The sequence below is a fragment of the Garra rufa genome, chromosome 7, assembly GCF_049309525.1.
Source record: "Garra rufa chromosome 7, GarRuf1.0, whole genome shotgun sequence".
NCBI classification, from domain to species: domain Eukaryota; kingdom Metazoa; phylum Chordata; class Actinopteri; order Cypriniformes; family Cyprinidae; genus Garra; species Garra rufa.
The window spans coordinates 47,137,886-47,165,858 of NC_133367.1; the positions used below are offsets into that span (position 1 = coordinate 47,137,886).

Here is a 27,973-nt window from a genome sequence, read left to right on the forward strand (position 1 = left end):
AAATAACTGGAAGCAAATGATAGATCTGCATCTGCCCCAAATACACTTAGACTTGTTGTATACCTCTCAGTATAACTAGACTGAAAACATCCTCCCTTTTTTTTAGCTTTAAAAAAGTATAAAACATTTTTTTTTGCCCTGCATGAAATCTTTTAAACCTCCACCTAAATACAAGTTTAACCCCTGATGCTACATAGAATATGTAGTATCAATAATCATGCTTTTTCATTATTTTACATATTAAATCAGACTTTGTTTTTGCACACACTTACCCTGTGTCTTCACAGCATTTAACTGATCATTGGTCAATACAGGTGTGCTAAAGTTCCTCTTGAACATACCAGACTTGAAGAAAAAAAGAGAAAAATATATTTTCAGCTATTAAATATTTCAATAGTTTAGGATATTATTTCTAATAATATTTGAATATTATATTACATATGTGCACACATTACTGACAGACCTTGTTACCCTCATTACCCCTTTATTACATATGTGCACAAATTACTGACCTTGGTTCCCTCATTATCTTCATATAATGATATTTTATCCCTGATGTTTCCTGTGTTCATGGCAATTTTATTGGTTTACTCAGTTTTCTTCATTGTTTCCTGGGTTTCGATTTCTTGTACAGTTGTTATTATCTTAAATAAAATTACTGTGTTTGGATTGTACTCTCCCTAGTCAACAAATCAAAAATGTCAACAAATCCATTCCTGAGCTGTATCCCTCACAATGTTATTTACACGTCTCCCATGAACATCATTCTATGAATGCACAAAACTAATAATGCACCTACTTATAAAACTGAAACTTCTATATTGTCTCATGGTGTCTAACTTTAATCTCTATCCTACTGTAGCTCATAATTTTTAAGAACAATTTTGTAACTTAATTTGTGGCACTTCTTTTACTTTTTTCTTTTACTGCTAGATTTCTCCTTTTTCACCCTGGTTTCATTCTATGAATCCTACAGACAAGTCCAGTGGTCCATGATGACCCAAGTCCAGTTGTCCCAATCTGATGGTAGCTATGGTTCCAAGGCGGCAGCATCATCTGCTGCAGCTCCCCCTGAAGTGGCTCTCTGTCATGTCCGTTGAGGCCATCTCAGAATCTTCTCTAGCCCTGCAGTCACCTAAATTATCTAGAGTTTCTTGTGTTACTTGTCATGGCCAGGAGTGCCATCTCTATGCTCCCCAGGCTCCCTGTCTCTTTTTTATGCTGCTTATTTGTAGTACCACACAATTGACAATAGTGCAGTAGAAAAGGGACACTTTACTGCACAAATCAAGCATACCTTTCCTTGGCATGGTTTCTCTGAGACTTCAGAGACACACCAAAGATGAGCTCCCATCTTACATGCTTTACAGCGCAGTCCCTGTTTAGAGTTGCCTAAAAAGACATGGGAAAGAGACTTATATGCATTTTAGAATTTAAAGGGGTCATGACATAGGTTTCCTTAAGTTCAGTTATAATGTTAGTAAAGGGCAAAGAAAAGGAGATAGGAAATGCCAAGTCTAGAAAGAGTTGCTAAAAAGAGAACTGTATTGCATTCCCTGCTTACCTGCAATAACGAGCTTGCACAGACTGCAGCTGGTTGGTCGACGGAAGACATGCTCCAGGAAGAAGTGTGTTTGTACTGGTCGCTGCTGTACACCAAAAGGATCGGGTCTAGAGCTGATGCTGGGAGAGGGTAAAACAGCACTGCTGTTACCATGGGCAGACCCAGTAAACAGGTGTGGAGAAGGAGGCAGGGCACTAGGGAAGAGCTCTGTTGGTGGATAAGCATCGCTCTGAGTACGCTGGAAGAAGTTCTCCACACTTTTGCTCCTCATAAATGTGAGTGAGCGTTTCAGACGCAGCAGCTACATATTAGAAAGAGAGAATGAAAGAGAAAAAAAACACTGGATTTCCAAAAATTACTCATTACTTAAAAAAAATAGTAACAACTAATAATTCATATTAAAGATCTGATTAGTTTGAACAGTGAAAATTTCAGTAATTCTCCATTGACTTTTAACAAATTTAAGATTTATTGCCAAAAATATTGGGACACCCCATTCTAATGAACAGGTTTAATTAATTTAATTTAATTTTTACAAATTAAGGTACAAACCTTAATGTTTAAGCATATAATTGTCAGGATTATAGCCTGTTTTGTCTAGTGTTTCCTAATGTTTTCCCCCCTCACATGGACTTCTGTTGGTTTCTCCCTTTGTCTCCCCCTGTAGTTCTGTGTTTAATGTTACATGTTCTCTGTTCATGCTCCAGGGGTCCGTTCTTCGTACCTCGCTTACTACATCCAGGATCAAATGACACATCCAAGATCAAATCATCGCGCTAACTATGAGCTCGCTATTCCGGTTCTCCGAACGCACCTGTTGTTGATGATCAGTATAGCTGGATGAAGTTATTTGAGATCACTGGGTGGTTTAAAAGGGGCTACGTATCGATAGTAGAAACATTGATGGGCAACTCTTTGATTGGTCGGCGAACATGACGAAGGAGCTCGCTCAGTATTTTTCCGCAGCAGAGCAAGAACTCTTGATTGAGGGATTTCAGGAGTTTCAGAGTTTAATTAAAACGCAAGGGAAAACTGCAAAGGCTGGAAAAGCAAGGAGAGAGGGCTGGCAAAAAGTAGTGAACAAATTAAATACGTTAATGCTGCCCATGTTACATGTTTTTTCCTTGATATGTTATTTTATTTATTTTTTTATTTTTTTATACACTACCGTTCAAAAGTTTGGGGTCAGTAAGACTTGTAATAGTCTTTAAAGAAGTCTCTTATGCTCATCAAGACTGCATTTATTTAATTAAAAATACAGAAAAAACAGTAATATTGCAAATTGTTTTTACAAAATAAAATAATGTTTTTGTTTTTTTAATATATTTTAACATACTTTGAAATAGAATTTATTCCTGTGATGAAAAGCTGAATTTTTATCAGCTGTTACTCCAGTCTTAAGTGTCACACGATCCTTCAGGAATCATTCTAATATGCTGATTTATTATTAGAATGATCAATGTTGGATAATATCAACAGTTGTGCTGCCAAATATTTTTTGGAACCTGTCATATATATACACTTTCTTGCAAGATACTTTTCTTTTCCCACGTGAGTCAGTCCGCGTCAGTCGTGCTCTTTAACCAATCAGATGTGACCTCGCCATTTCAACCAATCATAACCCGCCAGGAGCGCAGCCTAAATCCTGTTTACATGAAATAAACCTGCTCCCGAGCAGGTTTAAGCTTGCGCACCTGTTGCTATGACAGCAAGTCCAGGATGAGCTTCGAAGAACCGAGCGATCCAAGATCACGCGGAATCGTCAACAATCAAATCCAGCTAACTGAGTTAGCGAGGTACGAAGAACGGACCCCTGGTTTGTGTTTGTTTGTTTGTTTGTAGATTCAGTGTTTTGTTTTATAAACTTTGTTTATTCATCTACTCCGGTTCTCCTCCTCCATCTCCACTCTTCAACCCGCCCAGACTGTGACAGAACGACGGACCCATACAGAAGATGAGTCGGGCTGAGAAAGCTCTGAGGGGACTGCGGCAAGGCGGTAGGAAGTTGGAGCGGTATGTGGAGGAATTTGTCGAGCTCTACCACCAGGTAGGCTGGCATGAGGTTTCTCTCTGTGCTGTGTTTATTTTGGGGCTGGATGATGAGACGGTTAGCTGCGATCTCCCCGCTTGTAGTTTTTCCTTGATCGAGCTAATCAATCTCATTCTCTATTTAAATGGATCTGATTTTGAATTAGAAGATGTTCATAGTCCAAGAGGGTCTCATCTTCCAGCCCCCTCCCAAACACAACGCAATGCGCCAGTCTGCCTTAAGCCGAGAACATCCACATACCGTGTCAACGGTTCGAGCCGTCAGCCCAGTCCCAAATCCCCAGTCATCCTCCAGAGCTCCACCGCTGTTCTCAGCCCGATGCGGCCGGCCTCATCCCCGCACTCTAATCCGCCGGCCGCCGCCCTCAGCCCAGTGTCTCAGGCTTCCTCTCCGCGTTCAAGCCCGTCAGCCGCCAAGCCAGAGTCAGCTCACAAAATGGCTGCCACGCCAGATTCTGTAAGCAAGACGGCTGCCACGCCAGAGTCTGCAAGCAAGATGGCTGCCACGCCAGAGTCTGCAAGCAAGATGGCTGCCACGACAGAGTCTGCAAGCAAGATGGCTGCCACGCCAGAGTCTGCAAGCAAGATGGCTGCCACGACAGAGTCTGTTCGCAAGATGGCTGCCACGTCAGAGTCTGCACGCAAGATGGCCTCCGTTCCTGAGTTCCCGGCCAAGATGGCCGCCAAGCCTGAATCCCTGGCCAAGATGGCCGCCGTTCCTGAGTTCCCGGCCAAGATGACCGCCAAGCCTGAGTCTGCACCCAAGATGGCTACCGCCAAGTCAGAGTCTCTGCTGGTTCCGCCCAGCCTCCCTGAGTCTCCGCTGGTTCCGCCCAGCCTCCCTGAGTCTCTGCTGGTTCCGCCCAGCCCTCCAGTGACCGCGCCGCCAGAGCACCCTCCAGTGGCCGCGCCGCCAGAGCGCCCTCCAGTGACCGCTCGCCCAGAGCCTGCTCTCCCTAAGTCTCTGCTGGAGACGCCCAGCCCTCCAGAGTCTCCGCTGGGGTCGTCCAGTCCTCCAGAGCCCGCTCCTCAAGAGCGCCGTCCAGAGCCGACGTCTCCTCTAGCGTGCCCTCCTGCACGGCCCCCAGAGCCGACTCCTACTCCGGAGCTCTCTCCTGCGCGCCCTCCAGAGCCGGAGCTCTCTCCTGCGTGCCCTTCAGAGCCGGAGCTCTCTCCTGCGCGCCCTTCCGTGCTCTCCTGGGTGGACAAAGAAGATTTTTTTGGGGGGGGGCTACTCCCCTGATCGGCCATGGCTTCCTGAGCCCCCAGATCCGCCATGGGCACCTGGACTGTTTACTCAGCCATGGCTTCCTGAGCCCCCAGATCCGCCATGGCCACCTGGACTGTTTACTCGGCCATGGCTTCCTAAACCCCCAGATCCGCCATGGCCTCCTGGACTGTTTACTCGGCCATGGCTTCCTGAGCCCCAGATCCGCCATGGCCTCATGGACTATCTATCCGGCCATGGCCCCCTGAGCTTCCTGATCCGCCATGGCCTCCTGGACTATCTATCCAGAGCCGGAGCTCTCTCCTGCGCGCCCTCCAGAGCCGGAGCTCTCTCCTGCGCGCCCTTCCGTGCTCTCCTGGGTGGACAAAGAAAATTTTTTTGGGGGGGGGCTACTCCCCTGATCGGCCATGGCATCCTGAGCCCCCAGATCCGCCATGGGCACCTGGACTGTTTACTCAGCCATGGCTTCCTGAGCCCCCAGATCCGCCATGGCCACCTGGACTGTTTACTCGGCCATGGCTTCCTGAGCCCCCAGATCCGCCATGGCCTCCTGGACTGTTTACTCGGCCATGGCTTCCTGAGCCCCAGATCCGCCATGGCCTCATGGACTATCTATCCGGCCATGGCCCCCTGAGCTTCCTGATCCGCCATGGCCTCCTGAGCACCCTGACCCGCTCTGGAGGCCTCCCCTGTATCCTATGTCCCTGCCTAGCGGCCTCCAGGGCGCCCACCCTCCCTCCCCTTTAGAAGTATACGGCACGGGACGCGCCTTTTTGGAGGGGGCGTTACTGTCAGGATTATAGCCTGTTTTGTCTAGTGTTTCCTAGTGTTTTCCCCCCTCACATGGACTTCTGTTGGTTTCTCCCTTTGTCTCCCCCTGTAGTTCTGTGTTTAATGTTACATGTTCTCTGTTCATGCTCCTGGTTTTTGTTTGTTTGTTTGTTTGTTTGTAGATTCAGTGTTTTGTTTTATAAACTTTGTTTATTCATCTACTCCGGTTCTCCTCCTCCATCTCCACTCTTCAACCCGCCCAGACTGTGACAATAATGATATTTTAGGGATGGTGTGATTCTAATTTTACAGCAACAGTTTTGACAGGACCCTCTTCAATTCTAACATGACAATGACTTTGTGTATAAAGCAAGGTTCAAAAATGATTGATTCAGTCAGTGTGAAAAAACTTGCCTGGTCTGCAGAAATCAAAGTCCTAATCTCAGCTGAACACCTCTGGTGTGACTTTAAATGCAGACCTTGAGCCTAAAACTCATCACCAAACACCAATGACTTGTACATACACTATATGGACAAAGGTATTGGGACACCCCTCCTTTAGAACAGAAAAAAGCACTTTCAAAACAAGTGGCAGCAAAGATGGAAAAAATTCATGTATTTATAAATTGCTACCGTTTTGGAAATGTCAAAAATTACTGTACCCATTGTTACAAATCATTGGTGTTTGGTGATGAGTTTTGAAGAAATTATCAGTCTATAATTTTAATGGTAGGTTTATTTTAACAGTGAGAGACAATTAATTAATAACAACGACAAAAATCCAGAAAAAAATGCATTTCAAAAAAGGTATGAATTGATTTGCATTTTAATGAGTGAAATAAGTATTTGATCCCCTATCAATCAGCAAGATTTCTGGCTCCCAGTTGTCTTTTATACAGGTAATGAGGAGCACTCCCTCTAAAACAATGCTCCTAATCTCAGCTTGTTACCTGTATGAAAGACAGCTGTCCACAGAAGCAATCAATCAATCAGATTCCAAACTCTCCACCATGGCAAAAACAAAGAGCTGTCCAAGGATGTCATGGACAAGATTGTAGACCTACACAAGACTGGAATGGGCTACAAGACCATCGCCAAGGAGAAGAGGACAACAGATGGTGCAATTATTCACAAATGGAAAAAAAAAACACAACTGGGGCTCCATGCGAGTTCTCACCTCGTGGAGTTTCAATGATCATGAGAATGGTGAGGAATCACCCCAGAACTACACAGGAGGATCTTGTCGATGATCTCAAGGCAGCTGGGACCGTAGTAACCAAGAAAACAATTGGTAACACACTAAGCCATGAAGGACTGAAATCCTGACTGAAAGCACATGTACAGGCCCGTCTGAAGTTTGCCAATGAACATCTGAATGATTCAGAGAACTGGGTGAAAGTGTTGTGGTCAGATTAGACCAAAATCCATCTCTTTGGCATCAACTCAACTCCATGTATGGAGGAGGAGAAATGCTGCCTAAGACCCCAAGAACACCATCCCCACCGTCAAACATGGAGCTGGAAACATTATGCTTTGGGGGTGTTTTTCTGCTAAGGGGACAGGACAACTGCACTGCATCAAAGGGATGATGGATGAGGCAATGTACCGTCAAATCTTGGGTGAGAACTACCTTTCCTCAGCCAGGGCATTGTAAATTGGTCGTGGATGGGTATTCCAGCATGACAACGACCTAAAACACACGGCCAAGGCAACAAAGGAGTGGCTCAAGAAGAAGCACATGAAGGTCCTGGAGTGGCCTAGCCAGTCTCCAGACCTTAATCCCATAGAAAATCTGTGGAGGGGGCTGAAGGTTTAAGTTACCTGATGGCCAACTACAAGAAACGTCTGACCTTGGTTTTGCCACCAAGTACTAAGTTATGTTTTGTGAAGGAATCAAATACTTATTTCACTCATTACAGTTTCACCTCTTGCTTATTCCACTATACTAGTGTCCTCCTCTCTACTCATCTCTTCTCCCTTTCCTTTTCCTCTTCTCTGTTCTAGCACCTATCTCTGCTCATCTCTTTCTGTCAGTTGCACTCTTCTTCTTTCTCATTACACCCCTTTCTTTACCCACTTAACCACCTTATAGACATCTCTTTCTTTACCACCAGGACTATAGAACCACTGTTTTTGTGATAAACAAAACAATTAGGAAAACTGCATTTCCTGTGTTGTTTCCTGTGCTCCTCTGTACTTGAGCGAGCTCTTATCATATTATAGTCCCTCACGTCTGCTGCGTTCTCAAAATTCCGGCAATTTGATAGTACCTAGAATATCAAAATCAACTGCGGGCGGCAGATCATTTTCACATTTAGCGCCCAAACTCTGGAACAATCTACCTAACACTGTTCGGGAGGCACACACACTCTGTCAGTTTAAATCTAGATTAAAGACCCATCTCTTTAACCTGGCCTACACTTAATACATTTCATAATCCAAATCCGTTAAAGGATTGTTAGGCTGCATTATTTAGGTCAACCGGAACCAGGGACACTTCCTATAACACCTGATGTACTCGTTGCATCAGAAGAAGAATGGCATCTACACTAATATTAGTATCTTTCCTTCTTATTCCGAGGTCACCGTAGCCACATGTATCCAGATCAGACCGTCACTGCAGTCTCCCGGATCTAGTCCATGCCCATCAGCACCCAGAGATATCCTCTACAGCCCTGAATGTCAGCAGAGACCACATCAAAGACAGATCATCAGTGAAGACCTCATCACCTAGACGGCCATCGACGCAAGACAGCGAAAACCAGATGAGTCCTCTCCAATCTGATTGTGTGGCAACTTGGAACTCTTGCATCTACATTAATATTAGTCTGTTTGTTTCTTATTCCCAGGTCACCATAGCCACCAGATCCAGTCCGTATCCAGATCAGATGGTCACTGCAGTCCCCCGGATCCAGTCCAAACCTAGAGCAGATGGTGGATCAACACCTACAGCCGAATGTCAGCGGATACCGTGTCAACTAGATGAGCCCCAGAGACAGATCATCAAGAAAGAACTCCTACCCTAAACGGCCACCGGCACAAGGCCATGGGAACCAGATGAGTCCTCCCCAATTTGACTTTGTTGCAATATGGAACTCTTGCATTATTATTGACATTTTATTTTATTATTTTAATACTGTAAGGTTGCTTTGACACAACTTGTATTGTAAAAAGCGCTGTATAAATAATCTTGACTTGACTTGACTTGACTTGTTGTATGTATAAGTACAGTTATTTTGGTATTACAAATACCAAATATTTTGTAATCACAAAGATTGAATAAAAAAGTTGCATTTCTTTAACATACCAAAAAAAAAAAACATCAATATTTACTTGAATGTGAAAAAAATAAAATAAAAATACAAAGTTGAGAAAAAATATAAAATAAAAAAATAATAAATTCCTGAATCAACAATTTAAAAAAAATGCATCATCAGCATTTCTAGTATAATGAGGTACAATATGTGCAGAACTGGAGTCCCAGCTGCTTCAGAAGGCCTTTCTTTGTGTGGAGTTCTCTGTGTTTCTCACACAGTCTGAAAACATACAGTACAGGTGAACTGGAGACTGTGAGTGTGAATATGAATGTGTGCATGTTTGTCATCCCTGTGATGGACTGGCCAAACATAGGCCCGGCTTTCATGTGAAATTGCAGTTAGTTGTGTTTGGAATAATTATTATTCAGTTTCGCAGTAAATATTCTGCTTAAATTTTTAATTTTAATATAATTCCTCCAGAATTGAGAACTTGCCATCGTTCTGATCTAAATGTGGTTTTAACTGTTTTGAAGGCAGTGTGTTAGCATTTTAAAAATGTGCTGGAAATGTATAGTGTTTTGCAGGTTGTGGAGTATGAATGACAAATGTGTTCATGGATTTTGAGAAATGTGGTCATTGAATGCTTTTTGCCCAAAAGCAATGAAAAATGATTTGTTTCACTGAATGTGTGAACAGTTTTGAAAATGTGGCTTCAGGTTTACAGTTTTTTCAATTGCTAACAAGCATTGTTCAATACTGATGCCACATTTTCAAAACTGTTCATACAGACTGCATTACCAAACATGTTTTTGGCCAAACAGTTGATCTCACCTCCAAAACTCACTCAGATTAACAAAACACTTCATATAGGTCTCAAAATAAGCTTGTTTCACCATAACACTGGTACAATTCTCATTCAAAAATACATTTCTTTCATAACACACTGATTTAAAAAACACTAAAAAACAGGGAGCATTGTATTAGAGCACAAAGAATGAATGAGAAAAGCAGCATTTCCACCCTATTTCTTTATATTCCAAAACAAAAACCCATCAACATTTATAAAATTTACTTGTGAAAAAAAAAAACATAAAATAATTAAAAAATAAATAAAATAAATAAAATAAAAAATTCTGAAGCAATAATAATAATAAAAAAGATCAGTCTAGTCTAATGAGGTACTGTTTGTGCAGTTATGGAGTCCCAGCTGCTGCAAAAGACCTTTCTCTGTGGAATGTGTATGTTCTCTCTGTGTTGACGTTAGTTTTCTTCTGGGTTTCTCTCCCCACAATCCAAATACATACAAGACAGGTGAACTGGAGACTGGAAGTGAGTGTGAATATAAATGTGTGTGATGGACTGGCCATATGTCCAGGGGGTTTTCCTGCCTATGACCCAGGAAAGGCTCCAGCCTCCCCATGACCCTATGCATAGGACAAGCGCTAAGGAAAGTGTATTGAATAGATGGATGGATATTGCAAGATGGCGCCGAGCTTGGCAGCCGTGTTGCGAGCTCCGAGCAAACTTCGCAGTTTTTCGTGTGTTTTTCTTGTTTTTTTGTTGTCTTATGTGTTGAACGTTGTTAGTATAACCGTTTACGACAGACACGCGCTTTTAAATATTGGCTCCTTTGTCGCACAGCGCAAACCGGACTTTGAGTTCTTGAACGCCGGCGTTTTGTTTACGGACACCGCATCAGAGCCCTTTGTCTGGGCCGCGCGGCCGCGACTGAGGAAACGCCGCCGGAAAAGAGGAAAGAGGGCTGGCGTCCTTGTTAGACTCAGACGCCGTCCCCTCCGACCTCCTCTCCCAACAATTTTGCTGGCTAACGTTCAGTCACTGGACAACAAACTCTGTGAACTGCGGGCACGCATCTCATACCAACGAGAAATAAGGGACTGCTGCATTATTTGCCTCACAGAAACATGGATGTCTGCAGTGATTCCAGACTCGGCCATTGAGCTTACGGGGTTCTCCGTGCATCGCTCGGACAGAACGAAGGAGCTCACAGGAAAAAGCAGAGGTGGGGGTGTTTGTTTCTTTATCAACAACTCGTGGTGTGATGAAAGAAACCTACACTCTATCAAATCATTCTGCTCTCCTGACCTGGAATTTCACATGCTTCTGTGTCGACCATTCTGGCTGCCGAGGGAGTTTACAGCGATCATAATCACAGCTGTTTACATTCCCCCTCAAGCCAACACAGACCAAGCACTCAAAGAACTGTATGGGCATATACTGTAAGCGAGCCGGAAACCGTGTACCCAGATGTGGCGTTTATTGTTACGGGGGACTTTAACAAAGCCAACCTAAGAACAATAGCTCCAAGATTTTTCCAGCACATCACAATCAACACGCGTGGTGATCGTGTACTGGACCACTGCTACTCTCCCTTCCGTGACGCATACAAATCCCTCCCTCGCCCACCTTTTGGCAAATCGGACCATCTTTCCATTCTGCTTCTGCCTGCTTATAGGCAGAAACTGAAACGGGAAGCACCCGCCCTCAGGGAAATTCAATGCTGGTCGGACCAATAGCCACAGGATTGTTTTGATCACGTGGACTGGGACATGTTCCGGGCTGCGTCTGATGACGACATAGAGGCGTACTCAGATACAGTAACGTGCAGTGATAGGCAAGCTACTTGGAAAATGTAGTGAGCTAAGCTAACAGTTACTCCTCATTAAATGAAGCTTAACTACACTAAAGCTACAACCTTGGGTAATGTAGCAAGCTAAGCTACAGCATCATGGCAAAAGTAGTTCACTACATCTAAGCTATTTTTAAAAATTTTATTTTTCTATTGAACCAACATCATACCAAGTCAATGCTCTCTCAGTGATCAATTAAATTGTCAGTCATACAGGCATACAAGTTCAGTTTAATTGTTTATTCAACCACTCTTCCAAACCAATTTGGCAACAAAAATCAGTATTATGTACAGGGCTGGATTTATCTCATATTTTGGGGGGTTGAATTCTTTCTTGAAAAAAAAAAAAATAAAATAAAAAATGGCACCAGTTTCAGAATATTAAACGAATAAAACAGGAAAAACATGAAATTTGTAAATAAAATTATTTTATTCATATTATTGAATAACATAAGTCTATATATGAATGGGTGTTCATCAACTGATTGCATGTCGTCAGAGTTTACAGTGTTGACAGCTTCGTAAAAAATAGCCTAATGGAAGCGCTGTAGATTTGCTGTATATAGCTACTAAAATATGACAGACCGCACAAAAACAGCACTTTAATTTACTGCCGTTTTTGAACAAAGATAGTGATTGATTAATACAGGAGCCTGTTTTTTTAATTGTCAGAATCTATAGTACATAACAAATACAAAAATAAAACAAATCACAAACATTTGCAGTCAAGACTGTGAATAAAAGACAAGTGTGGAATGTAAGCCAGATTTGGCCCAGACCCTGTTATTATCTGGGAAGCAAAGCTAAATTCTATTGTAAATTTGTTAACTGACAGTAAGAATATATAACCGAATCAAGCGGCTATTTTCGTTTGCAGAAGGTAAAACACATTAACATAAATTGTAAGTCTTTGAGAGGAAAAATTAAACCGACAGGTCACAGCGGCTAGGCCTATAAGTCACATTTTATTATATTCTGAAATAAACAGGCCTACAGCGTAATGTTATAATATTTTGACATTATTTCCCTCACTCCACAACAAATCCTTTAACTTTAACCTTATTCAGAACAGAACAATGATGAAATAAATAAATAAATAAACAATCCAAAACAAATTAAATGCGAAACTGAAAGTAAAGTTGGGCTTATGTAGACTACCTCTCTTGCCACAAATACAAATGATCCATTTCTGCAATGTATTTGAAGCTAAATTATTAGGCATTGGGTAAGCTTTGTACTTCATGCACTTCGACGGAAAATATCATGATGAGCAAAAATGTGCCACAGGACCGGTGGTCACGCTGAACTGCATGTAATACACACTATTTAAATTGACTAGTGTAACTTTTGGGTGACTGTGTTTTATTTTTTAAATGAACAGCTGCAGTGATAGTGTGCGCGTAATAAGACACCGGCGCGATCCAACAGCTGAATGGCATATTCTGTCATTTTGGTCATAGTAAAGGCATAATTCGATACTGCAAAGTCCAAAGCAGTTTGAAATTTCACAAATATTAGCAAAGATTATTATAATTTGTTTGTTTTTGCTAAGAACGAACCGAAACATTTAGCCTTTCGCCATGAATTTGACACCCACACCCACCCACCCACTCCAATCTCGTACTTCTGAGTTTTGAGATCTTCCCAGAGCACTAGCCTGCTTCAAAGACTAAAATCAAGGTGCCCATCACTAGTTTTAATACAACTTTTTTGCATTGCAGATTATACAGTTTTCTTGTTGCTATGTGGGCGCTCAGTTTTTTTCATGACGCTGCATGACGCTCATATTTTTAACACTGCATTTGTTACTGAAGTAATGTAATTTTGTTGACATTAGTAACTGTAATCAAATTACACAAATTTAAAACGTAACGCATTACTTTACTGTGTTACCAGGAAAAAGTAATTAGATTACACTGATTTTTCAAGTTGAAAGTGCTGTTTATCTGTTTGACAGAAACCTGGCTAAAACCAGACGATTACATTATTTTAAACGAGTCCACCCCCCAAGATTACTGTTATAAACATGAACCGCGTCTAAAAGGTAAAGGGGGAGGTGTTTCTACTATTTATAGCAATATTCTCAATGTCTCTCAGAGAACGGGCTTCAAATATAACTCGTTTGAAGTAATGGTGCTTCATATAGCATTATCCAGAGAAACAAGTGTTAATGATAAATTCGCCGTGACGTTTGTACTGGCTACTGTATACAGGCCACCAGGGCACCATACAGACTTTATTAAAGAATTTGCTGATTTTCTATCCGAGTTGGTGTTGGCCGCAGATAAAGTCTTAATAGTGGGTGATTTAAACATCCATGTTGATAATGAAAAAGATGCATTAGGAAGAGCATTTATAGATATTTTGAACTCTATTGGGGTTAAACAACACGTGTCAGGTCCTACTCATTGCCGAAATTGCTCAGAAAATTGCTCAGAAAAACTTGATGATGTAATAGAAACTATGAACTCTCTCTTTTCTAGCACTTTAGATACAGTTGCTCCAGTGCGCTTAAAAAAGATTAAGAAAAACAGTGTAACACCGTGGTATAACGATCACACTCGCGCCCTAAAGAGAAAAGCACGAAAAATGGAACGCAGCTGGAGGAAAACAAAACTAGAGGTTTTTCGTACTGCTTGGCGTGAATGCAACTTATCTTATAGAAAAGCATTAAAAACTGCCAGATCGGATTACTTTTCGTCTCTCTTAGAAGAAAACAAACATAACCCTAGGTATTTGTTCAATACTGTGGTTAAATTAACAAAAAATATAGCAGCAACAGGTGCAGACATTTCCCAACAGCACAGCAGTAATGACTTTATGAAATACTTTACCTCCAAGATAGAAACTATTAGAGATAAAATTGTAACCATACAGCCGCCCGCTACAGTATCGCATCAGATAATGCGCTGTAGATCTCCTGAGGAACAATTCCACTCATTCTCTTTTATAGGAGAGGAAGAATTTTATAAACTTGTTAAATCATCTAAACCCACAACATGTATGTTAGACCCTATTCCATCTAATCTACTAAAGGAGGTACTTCCAGAAGTCATAGATCCTCTTATAAATATTATTAATTCGTCATTATCATTAGGATATGTCCCCAAAACCTTCAAACTGGCTGTTATTAAGCCACTCATTAAAAAAACACAACTTGACCCCAATGAATTAATTAATTACAGACCAATTTCGAATCTCCCTTTTCTGTCAAAGATACTAGAAAAGGTAGTATCCTCACAATTATGCTCCTTCTTAGAGAAAAATGGTATCTGTGAGGATTTCCAGTCAGGTTTTTAGACCGTATCATAGCACTGAGACTGCTCTTATTAGAGTTACAAATGACCTGCTCTTGTCAACCGATTGTGGTTGCATCTCTCTATTAGTGCTACTGGATCTTAGTGCTGCATTTGATACTATTGACCACAACATTCTTTTAAATAGACTTGAAAATTATGTAGGCATCAGGCTTGTGCACAATTCAGAATTGAATTGAGAATGACTCCTAAATTCCAATTCAATTCTTGAATCTGAATTGAATTTGAATTGATGTCAAAAACAGGATCTAGAATTACAATTTTAATTTGAATTAAAGGAAGCAGAATTGCAATTCAATACAAATTCAAAGAAATTCATATACATAAGTGAAGTGTTTAACAATGAAGCTTTACAATATATATCAGATATGATTTCATTACATATTCTATAAATGATATTAGTTTGAATTACTTGTACAGATTACATTGTGTTATTTGATTACTTTGAAATGAAAATAACATTTTGAACAAAACTAATCAAACATTGAGGGAGTAATTTATTTCAAGAATTTGATCATTATCTATATGTTGGAACAAAATGTATGCAGGGTTGAGGAGTGACTAGTTATGTGTAATAAAATTATGCTATTAAATTACAAAATGAATGTAACTGTATGTGAGATTCAACACATTCTTTCTGTTGTATGACTGTGTGGAATGTCTTTGAATTGCCATGAATTTAATTCCACTTCCTGTCATTCCAACTCCAATTCAAATTCAACTTCCTGTGGGGCGGAGTCAATTCAATTCAAATTCCAACTCATGAATTGAATGGCCTGGTAGGCATTAATGGTAGTGCACTGGCATGGTTCAAATCATACTTATCAGACCGTCATCAGTTTGTGGCAATAAATGAAGAGGTATCATTTAAATCGCAAGTGCAGTATGGAGTACCTCAAGGTTCAGTACTAGGGCCATTACTTTTTACGCTTTACATGTTACCCTTGGGAGATATCATCAGGAAACATGGTGTTAGCGTTCATTGTTACGCTGATGATACTCAGCTCTATATTTCTTCACAGCCCGGCAAAACATATTAATTCGAAAAACTAACAGAATGCATAGCTGATATTAAAAACTGGATGGCGAATAACTTCTTACTGTTAAATTCTGAAAAAACAGAGGTGTTAATTATTGGACCTAAAACCTCTACAAGTAATGACCTAAAACACAGTCTAATACTAGATGGCTGCTCTGTAAATTCGTCATCATCAGTTAGGAACCTAGGCGTCCTATTTGATAGCAATCTCTCCTCTGAAAGCCACATAGCATTTGCAAAACCGCATTTTTCCATCTTAAAAATATCGAAATTACAACCTATGCTATCAATGTCAAATGCAGAAACGTTAATTCATGCGTTCATGACCTCAAGGGTAGACTATTGTAATGCTTTATTGGGCGGTTGTTCTGCACGCTTAATAAACAAACTCCAGCTGGTCCAAAATGCAGCAGCTAGAGTTCTTACTAGAACTAGAAAGTATGAGCATATTAGCCCGGTTCTGTCAGCACTGCATTGGCTCCCTATAAAACATCATATAGATTTTAAAATCTTGCTAATTACTTATAAAGCCCTCAATGGTTTAGCTCCTCAGTACTTGAGCGAGCTCTATCGCATTATAGTCCCTCACGTCTGCTGCGTTCTCAAAATTCTGGCAATTTGATAATACCTAGAATATCAAAATCAACTGTGGGCAGCAGATCATTTTCTTATCTAGCGCCTAAACTCTGGAACAATCTATCTAACATAGATCGGGAGGCAGACACACTCTGTCAGTTTAAATCTAGATTAAAGACACATCTCTTTAACCTGGTTTACACATAAAAACATTAACATATTCCTATAATTCAAATCTGTTAAAGGATTGTTAGGCTGCATTAATTAGGTCAACCGGAACCGAAAACACCTCCCATAACACATGATGCACTCGTTGCATTGTAAAAAGAATGGCATCTACGCTAATATTAGTCTGTTTCATTCTTATTCCGAGGTCACCGTAGCCACCAGACCCAGCCTGTATCCGGATCAGATGGTCACTGCAGTCCCCCGGATCCAGTCCGTACCCAGCTTAGATCATGGATCACCACCTGGAGATGACTTCAATAGCCGTGGATGTCAACCAGATGAGCTCCAGAGACGGATCATCAATGAAGACCTCGCCAACCTAGACGGCCATCGGTGCTACACCACAGGAACCTGATGAGTTCTCTACAATCGGACATTGGTACAAACTGCTGGTTTCGTCTGGCCAGAGGAGAACTGGTCCCCCGACTGAGCCTGGTTTCTCAAAAGGTTTTTTTTCTCCATTTCTGTCATCTGTGGAGTTTTGGTTCCTTGCCGCTGTCGCCTCTGGCTTGCTTAGTTGGGGACACTTTCCAGCGATATCGTATACTATTTGAACTGAACTGACGATGATATCACTGAATTCATTGATGAACTGCCTTTAACTGAAAATTTATTATTTACAATAATGCGTTACTTACACACTATTGTGCGGTTTAAATACTGTGCAGTTGCTTTGACACAATCTGTATTGTTAAAAGCGATATATAAATAAAGGTGACTTGACTTGATATGACTTTTCTGACATTTAGTTAAAATATAAAGATTCAGCCCTTCACATAAGCAATTTGGTTGTGTCGACAACAAATGCTAGACTAAGACACACTTTTCTCATCTCCTCGAATGCCTTTATAAATACAATGCTTTATTATAAATACAGAAAACATGTACTTTTCAATCAACACTTCTTTATTTACCTCAAGTCTGCAAATATGCTGAGATGCTTCAAACTGCGCGCCGCACTTCATTCATGAGAGAGGCGGGAGGAATAATACGGTTTGACTGACAGTTTAACGAGCCAATGGCGTCACAGGGTTTAGTGGCGGTGACGCCGCTTACTGACCCAGGATCAGTGATCCGTAGCAGTTATATTTCCGATTTGAGCTTAAAGGTTCGAAAAATATATAGCTTGTAGCTTTTGTTGACGCTACCGCGTTACTTGATCAAAATAATAGCTTAGCTACTGCAAAGCTATTTGATTCAGAAAACAGCGACGCTACCACCACGCTACTGAGAAATGTAGTTAGGCTAGTAGTGTCACTACTTGTAGCGACGCTACTGCCCAACACTGGTAACGTGTTTCATCAGGGAGTGTGTAGATGTAGAAGACGTAGTGCCGACAAAAACAATCCGCATCTACCCCAACCAAAAACCGTGGATTAACAGTGATGTTCGAGCAGCCCTGTCAGCGCAAACATCTGCTTTCAAATCCAGAAACCCTGACGATCGTAAACAAGCCAGTTACGATCTTAGGAAATCCATCAAAGCAGCCAAAGACAATACAAAAACAAAGTTGAAAATCAATTCAACACCAATAACGCAAGAGGTACGTGGCAAAGCATCAATAACATCACTGACTTTAAAGGGAACAAACCAGCTACTGTGAACATTGCCGCCTCTCTACCGGATGAGCTTAATCATTTTTATGCTCGTTTCGAGGCTCAAAACACCGCCCACGTAGAGAGCGCTCCTGCGGCTGCTGCAGAAGAGGCGAGAGCACTCTCCATCTCTGTCGCGGATGTAACCCGATCCTTCCGACGGGTGAATATACGCAAAGCAGCGGGTCCTGATGGCATCCCAGAACGTGTGCTCCGAGAATGCACATTCCAACTAGCTGGGGTTTTCACAGATATTTTCAACCTCTCCCTCTCTCTGTCTGTGGTTCCCTCGTGTTTTAAAAAATCCACCATCATGCCCATGCCCTATAAAAATAAAATCATATGCTTGAATGACTGGAGGCCCATTGCTCTGACACCCATCTTCAGCAAGTGTTTTGAAAGACTCATCAGAGACTACATCTGCTCTGTGCTTATCGTAGCAACCGTTCCACAGACGATGCTATTGCTTTCACCCTCCACGCTGCTCTCTCCCACCTGGAAAATAAAAACACCTATGTGAGACTGCTGTTTGTGGACTATAGCTCAGCATTTAACACCATAGTGCCTGCCACACTTGTCGCAAAGCTACAGACTCTAGGTCTAAACAGATCTCTGTGCAGCTGGATCATGGACTTCCTGACAGGCAGAAATCAGGTGGTCAGAATGGGCAGCAACAGCTGACCCTCAACACTGGTGCTCCTCAGGGCTGCGTTCTCAGCCCACTCCTGTACTCCCTGTACACACATGACTGTACAGCCACACACAGCTCCAACGTCATTGTCAAATTTGCCGACGACACAACGGTGATAGGCCTGATCACTGACAATGATGAGACTGCCTACAGAGAGGAGGTCAGCACCCTGACCAAATGGTGTCAGGAGAACCACCTCTCACTCAACATTGATAAGACTAAGGAGCTGGTGGTGGATTTCAGGAGACAGAGCAGAGAACACACACCCATCACCATCAACGAGACACCTGTGGAGCAGGTTAACAACTTCAAGTTCCTCGGTGTTCACATCAGTGAGGATCTCACATGGTCTGCTCACACAGATGCAGTACTGAAAAAGACACACCAACGCCTCTTCTTCTTGAGATGTATGAGGAAGTTTGGAATGAGCCCCAGCATCCTCAGAACATTCTACACCTGCACCTGCCTGGTTTGGAAACAGCACTGCTGGCAATCGCAAAGCTGTTACACTGTAACCATCCAATACACATCCATGTCCTTGCATATCCAATCTATACATAATCCACTGCACCTTTGTTATGTTGACAATCTTCCTTAGTGGAATCTGAGTGTGCTACACACAGGTGAGTGGGCCAAACAAACCACCTGTAGCATCACGCTCTGCTCTATTTGCACATTCACAATATGAATAATTAGGGCCCGAGCCCAGAATGGGCGAAGGCCCTATTGTTCTTCTAAGGATTATTATTAGGGCCCGAGCCCAAAAGGGCGAAGGCCCTATTGTTCTTCTAAGGGTTCTTATTTTATTTATTAGGGCACAAGCCCAAAGGGGCGAAGTGCCCTATTGTTTTCCTTAGGATTATTAGGGCCCGAGCCCAAAAGGGCGAAGGCCCTATTGTTCTTCTAAGGATTCTTATTTCCTTTTTAGGGCACAAGCCCAAAGGGGCGAAGTGCCCTATTGTTTTCCTTAGGATTATTCTTTATTCTATTTTTCGTCAAGGTTTTGGGGGATTTTGGGGCCCTTAACATGCTCAAAAACTCTTGAAAATTGGCATACACATTGGAATCTGCGGCCATTAGGGCCCGGCAGAGACTGGTAACCGGGCCTGGCAAGGTGACTCTACAGCGCCCCCTGGAATTTTGAGGGCCATATAGCACACATACTTGCACATACACATATGAAACTCGGTACACATATAGAACTCATAGAACTAAACAACTTTCGCGCTGCATGTCATTAGCTAATCCCGACAGGAAGTTATTCAGAGCTTTGTGTAAAACGCATGCTCTGGAATTTGATATACTTGTCCTAGGTTTTTTACCCGATTGCCACCAAACTCGGTCAACATGATCTACAGACATTGAGGATGAAAAATTGTGAGGGGATTTTTGATATTTCGAACGGTTTGGCCGTGGCGAGGCGTTGAAATTAGAAACAGCAAGTGTCTAATAACTTTTGCATACTTTACCTAGGTTTTTGATCAAACTTCAGCAGTTTTTTCGTTGTATGATGCTGATCACATAGATGTGACTATAAGGAGTCAAAGTTATAGCGCCACCAACTGGTAACAGGAAGTGCATCTCTATTAAAATCACATGTTTGTTTTTACCCGATTTGCTTCAAACCTCATCAGAATAATGTCAAAACACAGCCAATGACAATCTGTGTTGGGGTCATTGATATGTTATATACTGTTGCCATGGCAACGTGTCAAACTTTAACTTTACTTTCCTTTGTTTTTGGGGTACTTAATTTGCTTAGAATTTCACGAAACTCAACACACACATCAGTATTAATGAGAGTTAGACACTGGCAAAAGCTCGTAAATGGGTGTTGAGGAAGCACTCTATAGCGCCACCTTTTGACAAAAGTTGGGGGGTTAGTTTTGCCTACAGTCACCAAACTCGGTACATATATTGGTCTCATCAAGCCAGACAACTTTCTTGATACTTTTAATATTTTTTTAATATTATACATAAAATAACTTAATATTTACTAATGTAATTATCTCACAAATTCTTATAGATCATTAAAATAATATTTAAAAATGGTTGTAAAAGTGGTCATAAAAAGTGTCAGTAACAATTTAAAATAAGGTCTCTTTTGTTAACATTAGTTCAACCGTGAACTAACAATGAACAATTTATTTTTACAGCATTCATTAATATTTTTTTAATATTATGTTACCCTTTGTGTGTGTCTGTCTTTGTGTTGATCTTATGGAGTAACCCTTTTATTGCTGTAACCCTTAAATCCAGACTGACAGAGCACTACTGTAAATCCATGTCCCCGCTGTGCATCATTTTCCTGATGGCACCAGGGTAGCGATTGCGCCATTGGCTTTTGACAAAAGTTGGGGGGTTAGTTTTTCCTACAGTCACCAAACTCGGTATATATATTGGTCTCACCAAGCCGGACAAATTTCTAATTTACACTCATTAGCTATAATAAAAAGGAAGTTGGCTATTTTTATTTGAATGTGGATTTTTGGAAAAATCAGGCTGTAAGTAAAATCATACTAAACAAAGTAGAAACAAGTAGTTCACAACAAGCTTTGTCAACATGATGTGAATATACTCAAGATGCTAAATTGTGAGCGGATTTGGGATATCTTGAACAGTGTTGATGTGGTGATTTTTTAAAGTCACAGTAAACAGTAAAAAAAAAAATAACAGTAATTTTCATATATCTTTAAAGTGCATTATCCTAACTCTTCAAATCTTTGTATATATGAAGAACAAATCATTCTTAGGAAATACGCTTGGTATAAAAATTTTATCATGCTCAGAGGCCCCAAAAACATTAAAAGTATCACACAAAATCTATAGTCAGATGAAGACTGTAATACGAGGTATGACCACCAGAGGTCCTCGTATGATAAGGAATATGTTTATCTCTAATCCTATTCTGCTCATTCTCAGTGTATAACAAGGAAAGTAATGCATAGAACCAGTTGTTATGTACTGTAATGTCAGAATACTTTTACATAATGATTATTTAAATGCTTAAAGAGCATTAAAATATATTTTTTATTTTTAAAGAAAAATCAATAAATGTTTTATTTGTCTCTCACTGATAGGATAAGATTTTTTGGAGTCTGACCATTTACTGCTCATTACAATTAATTAGAATAATATTAAAATACATATAATAACTTAATATTTGCTAATATAATTATCTCACAAATGCTTATAGATTATTAAAATAATATTTAAAAATGGTTGTAAAAGTGGTCATAAAAAGTGTCAGTAACAATTTAAAATAAGATCTCTTTTGTTGACATTAGTTCATGTATAAACCAACATAAACTAACAATTAACAATTTATTTTTACAGCATTCATTAATATTTTTTCATGTTATGTTACCCTATGTGTGTGTCTGTCTTTGTGTTGATCTTATGGAGTAACCCTTTCATTGCTGTAACCCTTAAATCCAGACTGCCAGAGCACAACTGTAAATCCATGTCCCCACTGTGCATCGTTTTCCTGATGGCACCGTGGTAGCGATTGCACAGATGGCTTGTGCCCTTCATCGCTGCTTGCGATTTTTTCTTTTTTTTTCAACCTTCCGGGCACTTATGGGGGCCTTAACATATTCAAAAACTCTTGAAAATTTGCACACACGTTGGAATCGACCGTCATCCGGACGCCTCAGAGGCTGGGACCCGGGCGTGGTTCAGGGCCTCTACAGCGCCCCCTGGAACACAGTCAGAAAACTTGATGTACCGCGCACACATCCTTACATGTATTCTTTTGAAACTCTGTACACATATAGATCTCACTGAGCCAAACATCTTTTGTACTCTATGTCATGGGCTCCACCCAACAGGAAGGACGTAAAAAGCAACGTAAAAAGAGCATGCTCTGGAATTTGAAATACTCCTCCCAGGATTTCCATAGGATTGTCACCAAACTTGGTCAGCATGATCTCAAGACATTGGGGATGCAAAATTGTGAGTGGATTTTTGATATCTCGAACGGTTTGGCCGTGGCAAGGCGACAAAGTTATGGCGAGAAATGAGAAACAGGAAGTGTCTAATAACTGTTGCACACATTGCCTGATTTTGACCAAACTTCAGCAGTTTGTTCGTCGTCTGATGCGGATCACAGAGATGTGACTATTATGAGTAAAAGTTATAGCGCCACCAACTGGCAGCAGAAAGCGTGACGTTTTTGAAATTCTTTAAACTCAGCCTCTTAATTTTACTCAATTTGCTTCAAACTTCATCACAATAATGTCAAAACACGACCGATGAGAATCTGTGAAGGGCGTTATCCATAACTTTTATCATGTTGCCATGGCAACATGTCAAACTTTAAATTTTGATTTTTGTATTTTTGAGCCACTTAAAATGCTTAGAATTTCATGAAACTCAACACACACATCTGTATTAATGACAGTTAAACACTGATAAAAGCCCATAAATGGGCATTGAGCGGGCGCTCCATAGCACCACCTTTTGACAAAAGTTGGGGGGTTACTTTCTCCTACAGTCACCAAACTCGGTACATATATTGGACTCATCAAGCCGGACAACTTTCTAATTTACACCCATTAGCTACGACCAACAGGAAGTCAGCTATTTTTATTTAAATGTGGATTTTTGGAAAAATCAGGTTGTGGAATTTGAAATACTCCTCCTAGGCCTTTCCACCGATGGCCACCAAACTCGGTCAGCATGACCTCAAGACATTGGGGACTCAAAATTGCCAGGGGAATATTGATATCTCGAATGGTTTGGCCGTGGCGGGGCGACAAATTATGGTGAGAAATGAGAAACAGGAAGTGTCTAATAACTTTGACACACTTTGCCTGATTTTGACCAAACTTCAGCAGTTTGTTTGTTGTCTGATGCCGATCACAGAGATGTGACTATTATGAGTCAAAGTTATAGCGCCATCAACTGGCAGCAGGAAGTGTGTTGTTTGCAAAATGCAAGACAACTTTCTAATTTACACCCATTAGCTACGACCAACAGGAAGTCGGCTATTTTGATTTGAATGTGGATTCTTGGAAAAATATAGCTGTGAATAAATTCATATCACTCATAGCAGAATCAGACAGTTCACACCAAACGTTGCAAACATGATGCCAAGATACTGAAGATGCTAAATTGTGAACGGCTTTGGGATATCTTGAACGGTGTTGATGTGGTGATTTATGAAAGTAACAGTAAAAAAGATGAAGAGTTATTTCCATATATCTTTAATTGCATTATTCTAACTCATCAAAACTTTTTACATATAAAGAACAAGAAATTCTTAGGAAATATGTGTAGTTTCAAAATGTTATCATGCTCAGAGGCCCCAAAAACATTAAAAGTGTCATTTATGTTTGTCAGATTAAAGCTCTAATACCAGGGATGAACACTAGAGGTCCTCATAAGATAAGGAATTGTTTGACCTCTAATGCTATTTAGCTCATTCTCAGTGTATAAGAATGACAATAATCCATAGAATCAGTTGATATGTACTGTACTGTCAGTGTACTTTTACATAATTATTTTGTATAGATGCTTAAAGAGCATTAAAATCTTTTTTTAATCTTTAAAGGAAAAATTATATGATTTATATACATATATACACTCTCACTGATAGAATAAAAAATCTTGTATGACAAAGTAAGTATGACACTATACTGCTCAGTTCACTTAATTAGAATGAGAAACAAATACATCAACTAAGTTAATATGTATTTATTTTTAATATATTTGTTTATAATTATTTCACAGATGCTTATAGATCATTAAAATAATATTTAAAAATGGCTGTAGATCATGAAACATGGTAACTGTTTAAAATAGGGTCTCTTTTGTTAACATTGGTTAATGAACTAACAAACATGAACGAACAACGAACAATATATTTGTACTCGATTTTCTTCAAACTTCATCATAATAATGTAAAAACACGGCCGATGAGAGTCTGTAAAGGCGTCCCTGATGCATCAAATACTGTTGCCATGGCAAATTAAAAAAAAATACATTCAAATATTTGTTTCCTGTGTTTTTTAAGGCAGATAGCGTGCTTAGAATTTAATGTTCCATTTTCAATTTTCAGTGATTTATTATATCTTTAAAGTGCAGCATCCAAACTCTTTGAAACTTTTTTCATACAAAGAACTATTCATTCTGATCAAACACAGTTCATTTCATAATTATACAAAACTCCACGAATGAAAGAAAATTAAAAAACATATCTGATCTCACTCTGCTCTGCACTTTGTGTGTGTGTGTGTGTGTGTGTGTGTGTGTGTGTGTGTGTGTGTGTGTGTGTGTGTGTACCTGGTATTCATCACGTTGTGGGGACCAAATGTCCCCACAAGGATAGGAATACCAGTGGATTTTGACCTTGTGGGGACATTTCTCAGGTCCCTATGAGGAAACAGGCTTATAAATCATGCACAATGAGTTTTTTTTTTTTTTTTTTGAGGAAGTAAAAGTGTGCACAATCTCCTGTGAGGGCTAGGTTTAGGTGTAGGGTAGGTGTAGGGCGATAGAAAGTACGGTTTTGTACAGTATGAAAACCATTACGCCTATGGAATGTCCCCATAAAACATGTAAACCCAACATGTGTGTGTGTGTGTGTGTGTGTGTGTGTGTGTGTGTGTGTGTGTGTAAGGAGGGGGGATGGGTGGTAAGAGAAAGAGTCAGAGAGGAGGAGAGACAGTTAGGGTTAGTCCAGAGGGTTACTGTGAATGCAATGCATGCACCGTTTTCCTGATGCTACCGGGATGGTGATTGCATTTGTGGCGAGGGCCCGCCATCGCTGCTTGCAGCTATATTATATGTTTAGAATTGCACTGAAATCTTTGCACTATGTGCTATCCTCCCCAATCTCTCTTCTGCCCAATTTCATATAAATAATACCTCTTTTACACATTTCTTGAAAATACAGCTCAACTTGCACTTGTATTGCTAACTGTAAATATGTCTAATCATACACTGTGTATACTATGTATGTATGTATGTATGTATATATTGCATATTGTCACTCTGTATAATCCTGTAGGTATGTAACTGTCTATATGTAAATTGTCCCTGCACTGTCTGGAGCTCGCTCCCAAGAATTTCACTCACCTAGGCACAGGTGCTGTGGTGATGTGACAATAAAAGTGATTTGATTTGATTTATTTGGATGTTTAGTACTGTGACGGTTGTACTCCTCCCTCTCTCTGCCACTCGTTTTCCCCACACTAATGTGTCTTCCCTGATCCATGTTTCCAAACAAAATCATTCCAAAGCCATTCATTTATCAAAAAGAAAAAGAAAGAAAGAAAGAAAGTAGAAGAAGACAAAAAATAAAACTGGCTTTCTTGTCATTGCATGCATTTTGTCTGAAAGCAATGAAAAATGATTCACGGTTTGGTCTGTGTCGCTGAATGTGTGAACAGTTTTGGAAATGTGGCTTCAGTATTAAACAATGCTTGTTAGCAATTGAAAAAAACTGTAATAGTGTTCATCGTCTGCTTGATTACAAAGTCCACACAAAAAGGTCTCCTGGAGCAGGTGGGGCTCTAATACTGCACATACAGTACCTCATTGTAGGCATACTAGAGTTTTTTCTTTTATTGTTTTGTAATTATTGCTTCAGGAATTTATTCTTTTTATATATTTTTTATAAGTACATTTTGTAAATAGGGTTTTATTTTTGGTATGTAAAAAAATGGGGGGGGGGGGTGCTTTTTTCATTCATTATTTGTGCTGTAATACAGTCCATAAAATGAAAAGATGTTATTCTTATCCTATAGTGAAATACATATGTGACAAATCATTCAAACTTAAAAGATAAGTTTATTCTCCCTGTTGTTAGTATTTTTTTTTTAGATCAGTGTGTTATGAATGAAAAGTATGTTTTCTGAATGAGAATTGTTGCCAGTGTTATGGTGAAACAAGCTTATTTTGAGGCCTATATGAAGTGCGTTATTGGCCTGAGTAAGTTTTGGAGGTGAGATCAATGTGGCTTCAGTATCCAACAATGCTTGATAGCAATTGAAAAATATTGTAACCAAATCGACAATACAGCATGTTCATTTGATAGAATGACAAATGACAGAATTGGTTGGTTGCATTAACTATTGTGAAAAAAAATTTTCAGAGTTTTGTGTATATTGTTTTGAGAAAATAATTTGCATGATTTGTAATTTGTATGAAATTAATGAAAACGTACAATCTGTTTAGGACGATTACAAAATGTTCAGCTCACTGTGTTAACAGTTTTGAGAACAGTGACCTAACAAGAGCAAAACTGTAATGTGTCCGTAAAAATGCGGCTTACCTTCTCCGCGGGAGTTCCCATAGAGTCTGCGGTCCGCAGCTCGCAGTCTGTGCTGTTACTGCAACTCATCCACAATCCGTTCAGCACTTCTGCCGAAAGAAAGGTAAGCAGCTGAATCCTCAGTTTAGCGTTTGTCTCACTTTAATCTCAGAAAAAGACGATGTAAGACATTAGTTTAAAATATATCAATGAAAACGTTGCGTGTGTGTGTGTTCTGTGCGCATCATTGCACTGGACGGAATGCAGCTGTAAAGACTGAAGTAAACTTACAGTCGCCTTTAAGTAAATGATCCAGATTTCTTCAGACCACTCCTACAAGCTATTCTTATACTTGAAGCCATGACCTGAAGCTGTAAGATTTCTCTGTAAGAGAAATAATTTGGTAAGATATTTAGGCTATATATTTCTATTTCTGTCCATGTAGATAAGACTGGAGCTCAGGACCGTGCACAGACCTTTTGAGGGGCATGTGCTGAAACTGAAAAAAGGGCACCCCCCCCCCAACCCTCCACGAACCCCTCCACCACCAAAAAATAACACACAATAATATTCTTATATTATATTTAATTAGTATTTAATAACTTTTATACAGATAAATGCATCAGCACATTCAGCAGATAGCCATAAAATCGAAATAGAAATTTCTTATAATATATTTTACCTAGCTGACAAGGATCACTCGGTTGCTTTGTGTCAAACTCAAATGCAGTTGCACCGCGGGTTTTTGACC

The 27,973-nt window shown here is 40.3% G+C and overlaps 1 protein-coding gene across 1 annotated transcript in view; it reads right to left on the minus strand.

Annotated features, from left to right (window-relative positions):
* LOC141339132 (SH3 and cysteine-rich domain-containing protein 2-like) overlaps nucleotides 1-27,466 on the minus strand; it is a 58,112-nt gene extending 30,646 nt beyond the window's left edge. Inside the window, exons 1-4 of the mRNA XM_073844766.1 lie at nucleotides 27,244-27,466; nucleotides 1,565-1,865; nucleotides 1,298-1,392; nucleotides 273-345 (exon numbers count right to left, since the gene is read on the minus strand). Of these exons, the coding sequence (XP_073700867.1) occupies nucleotides 273-345; nucleotides 1,298-1,392; nucleotides 1,565-1,865; nucleotides 27,244-27,312 (538 nt within the window). The 5' untranslated portion in view covers nucleotides 27,313-27,466. The remainder of the gene's footprint in view (nucleotides 1-272; nucleotides 346-1,297; nucleotides 1,393-1,564; nucleotides 1,866-27,243) is intronic.
* Between the last annotated feature and the right edge of the window lie 507 nt (nucleotides 27,467-27,973).